Source organism: Pogona vitticeps, chromosome 7 (genome assembly GCF_051106095.1).
Source record: "Pogona vitticeps strain Pit_001003342236 chromosome 7, PviZW2.1, whole genome shotgun sequence".
NCBI lineage: Eukaryota > Metazoa > Chordata > Lepidosauria > Squamata > Agamidae > Pogona > Pogona vitticeps.
In genome coordinates, this window is record NC_135789.1 from 23401883 (window position 1) to 23418346 (window position 16464).

The following is a 16464-nucleotide window of genomic DNA, read 5'->3' on the forward strand; positions in this document are numbered from 1 at the left end:
GGTGGAAATATAATTCTCTAGCAAACCATATTCATAGTGTGGTCTCTGGCTGTCTCTAATAACCCGTTCTGATAACTTCAATTGTAGAAAAATGTATTTCTAAGGTTTTCCTTCTAATGTGTTTAATATTTTCAGACAATGGATAAATAAATCCGCTGATACTGATCCCGCGGATAAGGGGGTCCTGTCGTATTTTAAACGTGATGCTTTAACAAAACCACTGAAATACCAACTAAGCTGAAAACACATCACCAGTCTACCACATTCTGTTCCACAAAATCTAAACAAATTAGCTAGTAAAAAAAAATAATCATATTGTTTTAATAAAAGTAGGAGAGACACACTAAGAAACAAAAACCATCTAAAGTCAAAATGTTGATCAGTCAGACATTTTGCTGAAAAACAGGCGCCATTAGAACCCAAGACCCAATTTTCCATGGCAGTAACCATTAACTTCTGGTACCAAAAAAACCATAGTTGTGCAGCAGAATGAAAACCGGCGGAGGGGAGGTGGGCTGGATGTGGGGGGGCCAGGATGAGGCCTCAACTTACCGCACAGCGCAATGACGTGGCTGCTGTCTTCGTGAACAAACTTGCGGGTGACGGCTTCTTCCATTATTTGCTTGACCTGCACGTGGGGAGAAGAAAGAAATGAAATTAAAGCTGTTGAGGGAAATCAGAACCGTACAGGGGATAAAAATGCAGAAGGGGCAGCTTCTTTCTCTAGCTTTTTCCTCCCGGAGTCCAGTCTGGTCTTAGGCAAGAGAGGCACCTGTTCGCCTCGTCACCCGTTTCCCTCTTCCCCCCCCCTTAATTCTCCCGCAGCCGAAGTGCTCGGGGCCCTTCTTCAAGCCGTTGGGCCTTTCCAGGCTAATCCCCCCCCCCCACAAGATCATTGAAGCACGAAGGTGGAGGATCCGCTCCGGGCTGTCGCCTGAACTTGAAAGAAGCCCTTCTCAAAGCACTGGCCCTGTTTCGAGCAAAGCAGGGTGGTGGGTGGTGGTCTTCCAACCCTTGGGGAGAGGCGCCCGTAAAGTTTGGACCCAAACCAGGATCGGAGTCAGCCACCTCCTGACACCCAAGAAACGACAGTGGCCCCTTCTCTGCTCTGTAGGAACGGGCAGATAGTCAACAGTTTAAGAGAAATATTTTGGAAAGTCACTTTCCCCAGCTCTGTCTGTGCCGCGGCGTCCATACGGCGTTCCGCCCACGGAGCAGAGGGGTTAACCCGGTCCTACAGAAGGACACGGATCGTGAGTTTAGGGTTTCGCCGCCAGTTTGATTTTTTGGTCGAACAGGTGACCGGCGCTTCCCGGCCCGGCATCCTCCGGCGGGGGCCCACTCAGAGGGCACTCCCGACCACCGCCGAAACCTGGGCATCCAGGCTCGGAGACAAATCCAGGAAAACTCCCACGCTGGGCATCTGGCCCTGGGGCTTGAACCCTGAGCCCACTATACCCGGTCCCCCACTCTTCACCTGGCCTACCTCGTAGGGGCGTTGTGAGAGTGGAGGGCTTACGGAGGAGAGCGACCCCTTTGGCACCAAACTTGGTGGAGTTGACGGGATGTGGTGGATTTGCGGCAGATCCACGGCACGAACCAACAACAGGGACGAGATCTTCTCCTGGGCTCAGGGTTGAAGGAAACAAGCCAGGCCAGGAGTCAAGCTTTTGCCAATAAAAAGATCTACTCAGTCAAGACGGATCTCGGGATGGCTGGCCTCCCTTGCCCCGGCCGGAGGTTCCTATGGGATGCCGGCCAATTTGGCCCAGAGAGAAGCAGCAGGAGGCTGCCAGTTGGCTTGGGGCCAAGCAGGAAGCGCCTTGGAGTGGAAATTGTCCCATAAACCGCTTCTCTATGGCAACATCTGGACAGCTTTGTTGACCCACCAGGCAGCCCCTCCCTGCTCGCCCTCTACACGCGGTGTTGACTCAAAACTCGCTCTGTTTGATTCGGCAAAGGCACCGAGGAAACATCAAGGGGGAAAAGAAAGCAGAAGATGGGAAAACACCCGCACAGGGTGAAATCATGAAGCAAGGAGTTCCAAGGGCCAAAGGCCTATGTTTTCAGTTGCTGCTGAACGGGATTGTGATGCATGGTTCACCAGGGGAGGTTGAAGGGCTCGACGCGTCAGAGGGGAAAAAGCAAACGGCCAGTTCCACGGTCCTTCTGTCACGGCCGGCCAATGAACAGGATCCCATTCTGGGCCAGCCCTCATGCTGTAGTGGGAAAGTGCCGCTCCCTTGTCCTGCCGTCTCAGAAGCTGGTTTCAGAGAGCAGCCCCGAAGGGCATCTCTCTAAATACCCCCAGCGGGCAAGGAAAACTCCCACCCTCCCCTACTGGGGGGGGGCAGCAAAGACATGACACCCCTTCTATCCACAGGTGGGTGGGTGAGCCAGCCGCCCATCGGCTGCCCCCCGCGCTCCATCCTCCGAGGGCCCCCGCCTCGCTTCGGCTAACGCGAGAGCCGGCCCTCGCTTGAAAGTTGCCCAGTATACCTGCCTCATTTGACCAAGGCAGAACCAAACAAGCGTGGAGTGATCTGCCCCCCTAAGAGAGGTGGCCTAATTCTATAGCAGAGAGGGGAATGATGATGTCATGCTTCGTTGAGCTCATCGGAGCCAGAGGTGAGGAGTTTGAATCCCTCCTGGGAGAACAGCCAGCCTGGGTGGCCTTGGGCTAGCTGAACAGTCCCAGGGATCCCACCCAGAACAGGGAAATGTGGGAAACCATTTCTGAGTCCTCCCTACCCAGAAACCCCTAAAAAGGGTTGCCCTCCGTCAGAACGGACTTGACAGCACATTGTTATTAATTAACGGGAACCTACGTAGATAGGTTCACGGACTACCTACTGGAGGAGATCTATGGTGGCCCGCCTCAGGCATAGTTTTAGAAACTTTTGAGAGGGCGAAGCGTGATTTGAGCAACAGAAGGGTGAGAGAAACTCTGCATGAATGTTTGTGCGCAGGCGTGGGAGGGAGGCATGGATACTTCCGTTAAGAGCTCATCCTTTTTCCCACCATAAATTCAAGCATGGCTTGCTGCCACCCCAGTGACAGCACGAGAGGTGGATCCTCATGCTAGTTCAGAGGGTCTCCTCGGCTGCAAAGCTCAACAGGCAACTCCAAACCAATCGCCATCCCCGCAGGAACCGGACAAGCTCCCTTGATTTCCTTGGCTGAGCGGCAGGACATATTCCTAATGACAGAAAAACTGTACATGTTTGTGCAGGTCAGAGGTTCAAGCTCATGAATGTATGACCCACAAAAGACTTGTTATACTTGGTGTACAGATATGGGAATTATTTGGCTTTTTGAAACACATCATTTAGTTCTAATGGATTTAAACATCCATAGATTGGAAGCCTACTGTACCATCTCCAGTCACTAGGTGGCAGACTTGTCTATCCAACGCATAGATTTGCACTCAACAGAGTTTAGAGGGGGAATAGTTGCTCCATGTTGCAACGATGCCCTCAGTAGGGGCACAGGATGGGCAGACCCTACCACGGGGCAATGCAATGGTGCAACAGAGCAGCAAGCATGCCTAACCGGCACAGTGGCTGTGGCCTCACCTAGATGAGGCACGAAGTACATCAAGTTATGGGCTGTTCTATTCATGCAAAGCTCGTGACTTGCACTAAAATAGAATAAAAGCAAGCATTTTCAACAGAAGAACCTAACATCTGATTCTGCCTTGATTTTTCAGTGTTGGAATAAAAGGGAGGGGGGAAATAGAAGTGGAATTGCTCACAGCTTGCCATTGAGTACATTTTCAGAAATATAACCATGACATCCTCCAGACACAGTCAAGATGAGACCGGAAAGCATCAGAATGAATATGTAATGCTCACGTCAAGGAAAGTGCTACAACTAATCACGAAGGCTCCCCGTCTCCGTGGCAGCACAAAATCCATCACTTATCTTCGGTGCCAACGGCGATGGCAAACTCCACGTCGTTGTATCTGGAAAGCTGTGATTCATCTCCTCGATCGCAGGGTTTTCGCACAGATTCAACAGAGACCAATTCAAGGCATCGGAGGTGGATCCTTTTGGCGCAACGTGGAGGGACATTCGATTCAGGACCTGGGTGGATTTGTAATTCATTTCCGTCTGACTTCAGGCCCGGTTATGGGACAGAGATAGTTTTGGCCGCCTGGAGGGGGAGGGAGACAATCAACACTGGGAACTGGACAGGGGGAATGTGTCCCTCGTGGTTCTGCTGGACCCTCTGAGTGGACCTTTCAATGGTGTCCTTCTGGGCTGTTTCTCCAGATGGGACATTGTTTTAAGGACGAATCCAGACCAGACAGAGGGGCTCCCGGTCCGTCGAAAGGTCGATCAGGGAATAGGGTTGTACAGCCTATGCTGGATGGGGTTACGCTCCCACTGCAAACACAAGTGAGCCGCTTGGGGGGGTGCTCCTCCTGGATTTGTCTCCGAGCCAGGATGCCCTAGGTTTCCACGGTGGCCAGGAGTGGCCTTGGCCCAGTTAGGACTAGTGCACCAGCTGCGCCTGTTCCTGGAGAGGTCCGATCTGCCCACGGTGACACGTGCTTTAGTGACACCCAGTCTGGACGACTGCAATCCCCTCTATACTTGGGGCTACCTCCGGGAAGTGCCATGAAACTTCAGCAGGGCCAAAAGATGGCAGTCAGGTTGCTAACAGAGGCTGGTCACGGGGAGATCACATAATCCCCCTGTTACAGCGGCTCGGCTGCCGATCCGTTTCCAGGCACAATTCAAAGTGCTGGTTCTGACCGATAAAAGCCCTAAACGGCTTGGGTCCAAGCGGTCTCAAAGACTGTGTCCCCCTCGATGAGCCTTCTCAGGTGTCAAGATCATCAGAAGAGTATGGGGGGGGAAATATCTCCCTTATGTTTCCGATTAAATCAGCGCCCTTCTTATCTATAGTCATGAGGACCAGAATCTTATTATAAATTTATCAGGGAAAGACTTCATCCCTTGATCTGATCTAGAGACCACTTGGGGGCTTCAGAATGTATCGCAGTTTGGTCGAGTGGAAATCGATCTGAATCAGGCTAATTCAGTCATTAATTTGGGATCTGCCCAAATCCCTTACGGATACCTGTGAAGTATTATTTCCCCCTTTATTCGGCACTGGTTAGGCCTCACCTTGAGTCCTGGGTCCAGTTCTGGACACCACACATTAAGAGGGATGCCAACGAACTGCAGTATGTTCAGAGGAAGGCGACAAGGATGATGATCAGGGGGCTGGAGACCAAGCCATTTGAGGAGGAAAGACTGAAAGAACTGGGCACGTTTAGCCTTGAGCAAAGAGGACAGAGGGGAGATATGACAAATGCTGGAAAGGCAGTCCTCCAGAGGAGGGGCAGGATCCGTTCTCCATCATCCCAGAGTGCAGGACACGCAACAATGAGCTCAAGGGACAGGAAGCCAGATTTAGGCAGAATATCAGGAAAAACTTCTCAACTGTTAGAACTGCACGACAATGGAATCAATTGCATTGGGAGGGGTGAGCAGTTATCCAACCCTGGAAGCATTCAAGAGAAAATGTGACCGCCCTCGGTCAGATCTGCTTTGACTTGAGCAGGGGGGCTGGACTGGATGCCCTTCAAGGGACCCTTCCAACTCCAGGATTGTAGGATACTTTGACATCAATGGAGACAACGCCGGACAAGACAGACTGAGGTTTTAAGCTGCATACAGTATTGCTTTTTTCCCCTCCCTTCCTCCTCGTCACTGCTTCTCGGCCCTGATTTATTTACACGGATTGGACTCCGATATTTATATCGCAGCCTTTCTGCAAGCCCCACACAACCCAAGTGTCTGGGCTTAATGCCACAAGAAATAAATAAGCAATAAAGCGAGAGGAGGGAGACGGTCAATAAAATCAGACAGCATAACAAACCAAGAAGCAAAGCCAGAAGAAGCCAGATCCAAATTTCAGCATAACATGAGGCCGGGAAGGGGGGGTGTCAACGGCATCAGATAAATAAATAAATAAATAAATAAATAAATAAATAAATAAATAAATAAATAAATAAATAAATAAATAAGTAAGTAAGTAAGTAAGTAAGTAAACAAACAAACAAACAAACAAACAAACAATCATTGATCTGTAGAGTTTGGAAAATACACCCAAGGATCATCTAGTCTGACCCCCATGCCAAAACAGGAAATCTACAGCATGATGTTCTCGAGAGGTGGCCATGAAATCTCTGTTTAAAAACCCACAACAGAGGAGAGTCCACCACCCTCCAAGGCCATCCATTCCGGAGTTAAACCGCTCTTACAAGGAATTCTTCTTAAAGCTTGGACAAAAGCTCACTTTTCGCAATTTCCGTCTCCAATTCCAATCCGACCCTCTGGAGCTGCAGAACGCAAGCTTTCTTCATTTCACGTCTCGACAGCCTTCAAATATTAGAATCTGCCTGTCTTACTATCTTCCCGTCTTCACTTCACCTGGTATTTTACCCAGTTCCTTCACCCATTTATCAGAGAGCTTGGTTTCCAGATCTTTCACTGTCCTCACCACCGTTGTGTGTGACGACAAAAGAGCCATCGGCACTTGCCCTCTCAATCATTCACTCCGAGACATCAGCAGGAGAAAGGATAAAAGGTTTCTTTACTTGCGGTTACGAACAGCAAACTGACAAACCCGACTGCTTTCAGCAACAGACGGCTAACTACCAGCAGACCACCGAGCGGGGGAAAGCACTAAGCAGAGAAGCAGGTCTCTCTTTGAATTTAAGAGGCAGGGAAGGAACGACCGGTTAGGGCTGGATAGACTGACGATCACCCCAAGCCAGAAAGGTCCCTCACTTATTAGAGGCAGCATGCAAGTTTGCAAAAACTCCGACACCTTCCACGGAACGCTGTTCAAACACTGCACACCACCACTGAAAAGCCCGACTCCTCTTCTCACCTACTCCCTCATTCAGCAACAAGAGGGACGCCATTTTGTTGTTTAGTCGTTAAGTCATGTATGACTCTTTGTGAGCCCATGGACCAGAGCATGATCAGGCCCTCCTGTCTTCCACAGCCTCCCGGAGTTGGGTCAAAGTCATGTTGGTCGCTTTGGTGACCCTGTCCATCCATCTCGTCCTCTGTCGTCCCCTTCTCCTCTTGCCTTCACTCTTGGTCAAACAGCAGATCCTAGAACCAGTAGGACTTTCCATCCATCAGGGGTCGGAACCCTACAGCCTGACAGCCGAGACCGGCCAGCTCAGCTTTCGTAAATGGCCACGCTCCCCTGCTCAGGGCTCCATCCTCATCTTGTTCACGTTCTCTCTCCCTTCGAGTAGAGACCTGCCAAGGGGGAAAAGAGCCGTCTCTTCCCATATTGCTAGTGTTTTAGTTCCAATGTTTTAGCCTTGGGTACCACCTGCCACAGAGTTCTCAAGACCCTAAGAACCTTCCGGCAATAGAATTTGGCTCTTAGACCGAAAGAGAATCTTCAGACGTATTGCAGATCTTGGAACCTGGTTCGGAATCCGAACTCTAGACCCAGTCCTCGGCCCAACATGAAGGGAGACCATGCCTTCATCGATGGTTCTCGGCCCTTCACGCCTCTCATTTTGCTCAACTGGTCGCCGAGACACAAAGGCGGATCGCCAGCGGCGATTAGTCTGGCATTTCGGGGGCTCCAACGGCTTTCCGTCCACTTCAGGAAGGAACCCACAATGTTGAGGACAAGATGGCTTTGAGATCTTTCTCATCGCACTCGGTTTTTCCTGCCAAGAGGGGAAAAGCTGGGTATGTAGGCGCCGAGGCAATCGTATTTATTTTTATTTATTTAAAATATTTCTACCCTTCCTTTCTCCTTAAGAAGGACCCAAAGTAGTTTACATCATTCCAAGATAATATTTAAAGCTAAAAATAGAAAGTATACAGATACTTAAAGGATCAAATAAATACCACAGTCAAAAATGGTAAAAAGTAATCCCAAAATACATTCAAAGCAATAAGGCACCGCAATCCATTTAAAGATCTCGCTCATGGAAGGCTTGCCTGAAGAGAAAGGTCTTTTGGCTGCTGGCGGAAGGACAGCTGAGAGGGGGGGGTGTCATTCTGGCCTCCAGTGGGAGGGAGTTCCACAGTCTCTGGGAGCAGCCACCGAGAAGGCCCTGCTTCGCCCACATCCCCAGCCAATGAACCGTAGCAATGAAACAGCAGTCAGATTGCTCAACACGAATTAAAAGTGAGCCCTTAAAGCTAAATAAATAAATCCCTCACCAGTAGAAACCACAAAGCTAAGAGAACAACAGGCCCCGGAAACAGCAGCTCTTAAATGTTTTCCCAAGCGACGCATTTCAGCCATGTTACCCATTTGGAAAAGAGAAGAAATGTTTCATAAACGACCAATTATATTTTCTCAAGAACCAAAAAACCCCGAGGCTCGCTCTGGAGGGCGGATCTGGTCCTCCCACGGCTTCAGAGCCTAGAATTGCAAAATGCAATTCCATTATTTACTAAAAGTAATTGGCAGCTGTGTGTCTGTCTGTCTGTCTGTCTGTTTACAGGATTTTTTAGCCACGTCATGACCAATGGTTTTCTGTAAAAAGTCACTCAGGAATCTTGACCATTCAGCATTTAAAGCTTAATGCATGACCAAGGTACTACTTTTTAGTTGCATTTTTACCAGGAGGTGTTTTTTTTAATGCAAACATGCCCCCCACCCCAGATGTTCACTTAAAGCCATATTCCGGAATAAGCAAGCAAAGTATCGGAAACAAGGAACACCTAGCGGACCCGGCCACAGTCAGAAAATGGGATTTTTTTTTTAAAAAAATTGCTTTTTTGAAGTGCAACGCCCTGGGGCCATGCTAGTGAAAGGGTTTCGGAAGTCGGGATGGGGCGGGAAGGGGGGTGTTAAATAACGTAATTAATTACACATTTAGCCTATACAGGGGCCTCTACAACAGTGTGTTTTTTCATGGGGCTCCCCAATTCCCTTTGAGCCCTCTGAGAGATAACCGGGGGGCCATTCCCCATGGTTTAAGGGCCCCGGCTTCTCCTCCCATTTTTAAAACAAAAGTTTTTTTTAAAAAATCAATTTCACCACTAGGGGGCGCAAAGAAACCTTTTCCATTAAAAACACAGTTTTGTAGGGTTAAAAAATGGGAGTTTGGGTTGTTGGCGAGCCCCCACCCACCGAAGACGCCAGGAGCCGGGCTTCTGTGCCCCCTCCCCGACCCTTGGAGTCCGTGGGAATCCACCACACGCCACATGGTTTCAAACAGTGCCTCTTAGAAAAAGAGAAATCACGAGGGTGCCACAGGACCGCCGTACTCAGAGGGTAGCTTGTTGGGTTAAAAAACAGACCACGTTCTGCGCCACCTTAAAGCCTCGTAACTTTATCACAACGGGAGCCCAAAAGGGTCTTGCTCTGCCCCAACGGAGGAGGTAGACTATGCTTTTCCACAGAAGCTCATATGATTTTTAAAAAATCTGTTCGGACCAAAGGAAACACACATTGCAACCCCTTGTTATTATTGCATGACATAATAATAGTTTAGACCATTTTAAACATGTGTTTATTGTAGGGAACTCTGCATTCATGTGTGGCAGGGGGTGAAATTTCTACTCACACACACACACACACACACCTGCTTGTTCACACTTGCATACAGACACACAAAAGGGAGATGTTCTTTGGCCGCGTTCTGCCAAAAGTAAAGGCATTCCCTTCTTCCAGACCTACAGACTGGCCAGAATGCCTCTTCCCACACCTTCCTAAAAGTGCTTCTTCTTATGCACGTGTGCGTATGTGTGTATGTACACACACACACACACACACACACACAGAGAGAGAGAGAGACAGAGAGACTTCACGGACACACCCAAAGGAGGGGGACGCTTCTCTAATGTGTCGTCATAAAAGCCAAACTTTCTCCTCCTCTCCGAAATACGACCTGGGTGGAATGCCTCTTCTAAATAAGCACAAGCCGACGGAGATTTGCCGTATTTTTCCATGCGTAAGATTATACTTTTGTCTAAAATCTTTAAAAATTGAGGGCCATCTTATACAAGGAAGCAAGCTAAGCAGAGAACAGAAACAAGTGGAGGAGAAAGCAGGGATCAAAGCGATCCTGCAGCGCTTCGATCCCTTTCCCCCCTACACTTGCTAAGCCCCACTTAGATTTCTTTATTTTGGATTAGAAAAGTGGGGGGGCGTCTTATACATGGGGGGTCTTATACATGGGAAGATACGGTAATGCTCTCACCCAGCACATACACAGAACCCAACTTCTCACAGGTTTTCACAAAAGGCCACCCTTCTAACCGATCCTTCGAAGAGCGTCTCTCGGCGTCTCTCACTCTTCCTCTCTCCCACCCCGGAATGCCTCTTCCGAATCACTTGCCAGAACATATGGTTCCTTCTCCCTCTTCAAAACCCTGGCTTTCTTTACGAGGCCAACCCATGCCACTTTGAAACGAGGGAACAGACAGCTTCACACACAAAGGGGCCGAATCCTGCAAAACAGCAACAAGGGAACTAAAACGGGGGGGGGGGTGTGAGGTTGTTGCATGCGATGGGCATGGAGCCAGCTTTCCCCGTTTCTGCATGGATTCTTGCACCCCACCACTGAACACCAACAAGATGATGAGAAGCGTCTGCGTCATGAGAGCTGCAACTGGCAAGGGAAGGGGGGGGAACAATCCTGCTGAGGTTGAGCTCCCCAGCACCTGCTTCATCCTCAACCCTATCTAAAGGGACACCCAGAAGCCAGCGGCCCTACAGCTGTAAGGGCCCTGGATCCTGATCTGTGGAGAGGAAGCACCCCCAGCCAGCCCCGCGTCTTGAACTCCCTAGAGTTTTGGCCCCACTCCCTAGGAAACACAAACCACATCCACCAAAACAAGAGAAGATCTAGAAGCTGAGAAGGAGCATCTAAACGTGGGGCCCGGCAGGAGTAGGATTGGAGTTTCTGCCCCCCCCCAGCGCCTGGCGCAAGCAGCGCTAACGTTTGCTTGCTGCAGATGAGAGGGCCAAAATCTAAACCTTTGATGATGATCAAATCGTACTCAGGTATAGACCAGCTGGATCCATCACCTCCACGTTAAGGAGTACGCGCCCCCCCCCCTCCTTCAATGGGTCTCCTCTAAGAATTGGATTCAGTGCTGAACGGAGGATATTGCTTTCTGGGATTTAAACCCATCATCCTTCGATACCAAAGGCCAGCATGAGTGATCCCCAAGTTTTCTGAATTTCAGCAAAATTTGCGGGTGGGGTGGGGGGGTCAACCCACTCAGGGGGAGCCAGAAATTCTCACCAACGTATGAAAGACGACCCAGGAACGGAGGGCCAAAACCAGCTTGGGGTCCCACCGAGGCGCCCTTTGGCTACAAGGCACCTCGGAGGTTTTCAGGCTCCTCGTTTGGGGGAATGCGAAGGCCGCAGCACCTCACGAGGAGCCCCTGCGTTCAATGGCAGGCCATCCTGGGTGCGAATCCAGGTGAGCCAAAGAGCCGGCGTCGCTTGCTGAAAGAACCCAGCAGAACATGGCAGTGTCATGGGCACATGTGGGGGGAGCCCTCAAGGCCATGACTTCAGGCTCTCTGACCCCCCCAAAAAATCTGTGCGATATTGAAAATAAAAGCTCCCCAAAGAAGCAACGAGGAAGTTTCGTTTTGCCTTCAGACAAGATGCGGGACCCCCTGTCCCTTCTAAGCCTCCTCAAAATGCAAGGGCTCTCTGCACACGCCCAGAGACACTCTCGTACATCAAAAAGATGTTTCACATCAGCTCTGCTTCGGCTGGCAAAAGGGCATCCGATACAGAGAGATGCTGGTTGTGAAATGAAATTTCTGCTTTTTTTAAAAAAAACTAGAGGTATTGGATTGGAATCTGGGGCTTCTAGGGACAAAGCGGGCAACCGACGGCCACCCTCCAGCTTCCTGCGCCGATTCTCGCCCGCAGCCCTGCGCCGGGGAGAGAGATTTCAAATGGGAGATTTCCTAAGCCCAGACTCAAAGGAAAAAACCACCCCATCCCCACCTGGCGGTCAGTTTGCTAGTGCTGGAGAAGGAAAGCACTCTGTACATGCTCTTGGATACTCTTGCTTGGACCACGGAGGGAGACCTGGAGTAAAACAGCTCCTGGAAATTAAGACCTGGGGGCACATTTCAATTAAGAGTCGGTCGCATCATGGCGGAGTGTGCTACAACGGGAGGATCGCTGGTCAAGAGGTTGCCAGAATACTACCCCTGGTTTTCTCCTGCCACCCTACAAGCAACCGAGAATCCAGTGGCAGACGATGACAGAGATTTATTCCGCATCGGCCACAACCCCACAAAAGCTGAAATGTGCCACCGAACTCGTGGTTGTAGGAAGATGTTGCTTTCAGAAAGAGACATAATATATCGGCACTGTCTTCCCAGTCTTCCTGCAAAACCCAGCACCGTTTTCCGGATGCCTCCTGCTGCTGTAGGTGAAGAACAAGGAAGCCTCTGGGCGTGCACAGAGTGCCTTTCCACTCCTTTCAATCAACATTAAGCCCAGGCACACCTCTTTCCCTCCTTCCTCAGTTCTGGGATGAAAAATAATTAAGTCTTTTTCTCACCCTCCCTAGCCAGAAAACAAGGCTCCCTCAAAGACTCCCCCAAAAGCCCATGGATTTTCGAGACCCCCCCCAAAAAACCCTCCTGCTTGCTGATCCAAACCAAAGTCACAAATCCACACACCACCACAAACCCCCTTCCCCCCCCTCTTTCAAACTCACACAAAACACAACCTCTAGGTAATTTTTTGGGGGGGAGGGACGACGACGACAGCATCCCACCCCACTGGAAAAGAAGACTGGCGGGAAAGAAAGAAAAAAAACAGTATTTTTTTTAATTTTGCAGGAGCCTCTTCTAAAAAACAGCGCGCAGAAAAAGCAAATCTCACTAATAAAATAATAATAATAATAATAATAATAATAATAATAATAATAATAATAATAATAATAATAATAATAATAATAATAATAATAATAATAATAATAATAATAATAATAATAAATAGTTTTCTTACCTCCTTCTTCACATTCCAAAGCAGTTTTTCCTTCACGGCATCCTCAGAGTAGCTCATGGTCCCTGATGAGCCGGGGGGGGGAAGTGGGGGTCGAGGGGGGGCGGGTTTGACTGGAAAGGTTTCAAACGGGAAACCCTGAGGCCAGTTTTGGGTTTAAATCGAAAACACACACACACAAAAACCCCGCTTCCAACCACACAACGTGACCGCCCGGATCGGGGCCCCCGGATCGGGCTCCTCGGGGCCAAGCCCCGGCGGAGCGGCTTTCCCCCTCGGCCCGGCTGGCCCCGATCCTGCCGCCGCTGCTGCTGCTGCTGCTGCTGGTGGTGCTCCGGCTGGCGCTGAGCGAGGACGGGCGAGACTCCTCAGCTCCCTTTCCATGGGCCGCCTTCCTCCTCCTCCTCTTCCTCCTCCTCCTCCTCATTGACGTCAGTCCATCCTCAGCGTTTCCCCCCCCCTCCTCCTCCTCTCTCTCCTGGGCGGGGGGGGGAGGAGAGAGGTTATTTGGTAACAATCCCCCGTTATGATGATGGAGGAAGAGGAGGAGGAGGTCCCTTGCCCGTCCCTCCCACCTGGCAAGGAAAAAAAAGGGGGGGGGAAACAGCTCCTTTGTAAGCAGCGTCGCGAGAAAAGCAGGGGCGAGAGGGTTCCCGAGCATGGGCAGAGCGCTTCTCGCCCCGCGTCGTTTTTCTCTCCCAAGCCTTCAAGGCAGGTGTGGAGGGGGCACAGCCTCAAGTTCCCCACCTTCCTTCCACCTTCCCCACAGCCCTGCGAGGGAGGCAAGGCAGGGGCAGGGGGGGGGAATGATGCTCTCTTCCCCCCCCCCAACACACCCCGTTCCCAGGCATCATATTTATGCGTAAAGTAGCCATGAAGAGCTGGGGGGGGGGAAGAGAGAGAGAGAGAGAGAGAGAGAAAGGCGTCCTGTCCCTTTAAATAGGTGTGTAGGAAAGGGCGACTCCGGCGAGCGGCACCTGTGGTGGTTTCAACTCTTAAAGGCACAGGAACGTCTTTTCCCTTCGGTCCAAAAGCTGGCGTGGAAAGGGGGGGGGTCACCATTGGGCCACGCTGCCCTTCAGTTGCACCACTTTGCAAAGGGTGAAAGGGGGGGAGAATTGCCTGGAAGACAGCCGGGTGTAGTGGTTAGAGTGCCAGGGATCTGGCTTCCCACGAGGCCACCAAGGATGATGGTTTGGCCTCTGCAGTCACTCTCTCTCTCTTGTGGCCACATCAGCCACAAATAAATAAATAAATAAATAAATAAATAAATAAATAAATAAATAAATAAATAAATAAATAAATAAATAAAAATTGTAATCTAAAAATGTAACTTCTCCTGAGTTCCTTCCGTCCACATGTGCGGATTGACCAAGGATCTGAATTGAATCAGCCACATTGGTGCTCTTAAAAAACAAACAAACGAAAAAGACAAACTGCAAAGAAAAGAGCTCTTTCTAAAGGTATTCAATGTGTGAGAGAAAGAAAGCCTCCATGTTCAGGAGCAGTGTAGCCCTGAAAAAAAGCTGTTGGTCATTTTCTTCTCTGTACAAAGAAACCTCATCTTTAAATCTATGATTTATTTGGTCCTCTCTCTTTTCCCTTCCTCAAATCAGCCACTCGGTAAACTCAGAAACCTGTGGAAGATAACACGGAACTTTAATTTCTCTCTCTCTCTCTCTCTCCAAGAAGGCAAGTAAGAGGCAATCTGGGAAATTTGCTTTCTTGGACTACAGCTCCCATTATCCCCCACTATGGTCATTACAGTCCCTAAAGTAACTTTTGCTCCAAATGCTGCGCACTCTATGACCTGGCCAGCTCTGTCGGAGAAAAACAGGCGCCTGAAATAATTAGCATTATTCCGATTTACCTTGGTTTTCATAGGGACTTTGAATCCTCCTGGTTATTTTATACCTAAAATGGCGGCAAATGTTTTGCTTGCCCATGGATGGTTGTGTTCCTGAGTATGCGCTGGATCTTAAGATCCACCTTTTTCCTCACAATAGCCCTGTTGGGTGGATCACGCTGAAGGACAGCCCAAAGGCCGAAGGTCACCCATTGAATTCTGGGGCACGTGAGGGATTCGAATCCAGATCTCTGGCGCCCTACATCCTTGGTGCACCACACGGTGATTTGTGGATCTGGACACCTCCAACAGGCGGATTGAATTTGGAAGGGTCACTTACTTCATACTCCACAGAGCGAAGGACTGCGGATTGGGAAAATAAGCCTCACTTAGGACAGCAGGGCTTGACTTACTGCAGCCGCTTGCTACCTTCTGAGTATAATGTTATTTTATTTTTTTATCACACACATTTTGCCTCCATGTCTCTGCCCCCCCCAAAAAAAGCTCCAGAGGTAGGTTAAACATAGCATTATAATTAAAAATAATGAGATAAATAGCAGGCTTCAATTAAACTGTTAAAACAGGCAGCTACAAAATATGAGGCATACAATAACCCGGTCAGTTTAAAAATAAATGCCTGTGGCGGATGTTGAAAATTGATTTGAAGGCACTGGAGATGGTGGGTTTTTTTAAAGTCACTCTTGCATGCATAAACACAGAATATTGCCCTTTAGAACAGATAATGGCCCATCTCTCCTGCTTTAGAAGGTTGTTGGGCAGATAAAAGGGAACGAGCAAAATACAATCATCCATCTACCCAGGTTTTGGTTACGTGAAAGGACGTTCGGATGGATTCACTGGGAACTAAGTGGCCACTTTTAGCCTTTGGCATCAACACCCATTGAAATCAATTGGACCAGCTTCTGAGAAGACCCGGGAGGATTCTAGCCACGATTCCCAACAAAATGATGCTTCAAATATTGCCTGGAACCAAATATTCCTCTTCCTCATAGCTCAAGAGTTTAGGTCTCTGGAGCTGTGGAGCCGGAGGTTGGGTGTTCGAATCCCGACTGGGCTTCCCTGAGACGGGCTGGACTGGATGTTGATCTATAAGCGTCCCCTTCCAGCACTGCAGTTTGAAGATGGATGGATGGATTATTTGTTTGTTTGTTTGTTTGTTTATGTCCCACCTTTCTCCTAAAAATTACCCATGATGATGATGATGATGACCTTTGATTTCATGCAGCCTCAAAACACAAGACTTGAAACTTCTGCCCTTCTGTTGGTTTTCTCCTTTTGAACTGGCCATGATCCAGATGTGTAGTCGGTCTAAAGACCAGTGCCTTGACACTCATAGGAGTGGTTATATAAATCAAAGAATTAAAATAAAATAAAATACTATATAGGCTTTCAGGACCCAGCCAAGCAAATACAGGAGAAGTAGGGAAATGGACGGAAAGGGGAGGTACGGTCCAACGAGCGCCCTGTGGGAATAAAACGCCGGCCCACTTTCTGTTGCTTTTCAAATTTGGACACTTGGACGGAATTCAGAATTCTTCAGCATTTTTTCGTTGGCGAAAGGGCCGTTTCTCCATCCCATCAGCCTTGGAATTTGAAA

At 49.2% G+C, this 16464-nt stretch overlaps 1 protein-coding gene across 5 annotated transcripts in view; it reads right to left on the bottom strand.

The window, feature by feature from the left end:
- The window catches only part of SGSM2 (small G protein signaling modulator 2), a 102705-nt gene extending 88926 nt beyond the window's left edge, over window positions 1-13779 (bottom strand). For 2 of the 5 annotated variants that reach the window (XM_072978305.2, XM_072978304.2), the window contains exons 1-2: window positions 13004-13779; window positions 553-628 (exon numbers count right to left, since the gene is read on the bottom strand). In XM_072978305.2, coding sequence (XP_072834406.2) covers window positions 553-628; window positions 13004-13060 — 133 coding nt within the window. In that variant the 5' untranslated portion in view covers window positions 13061-13779. The remainder of the gene's footprint in view (window positions 1-552; window positions 629-13003) is intronic. The other 3 variants (XM_072978308.2, XM_072978306.2, XM_072978307.2) reach the window with 2 other exon arrangements.
- Window positions 13780-16464: the final 2685 nt, after the last annotated feature.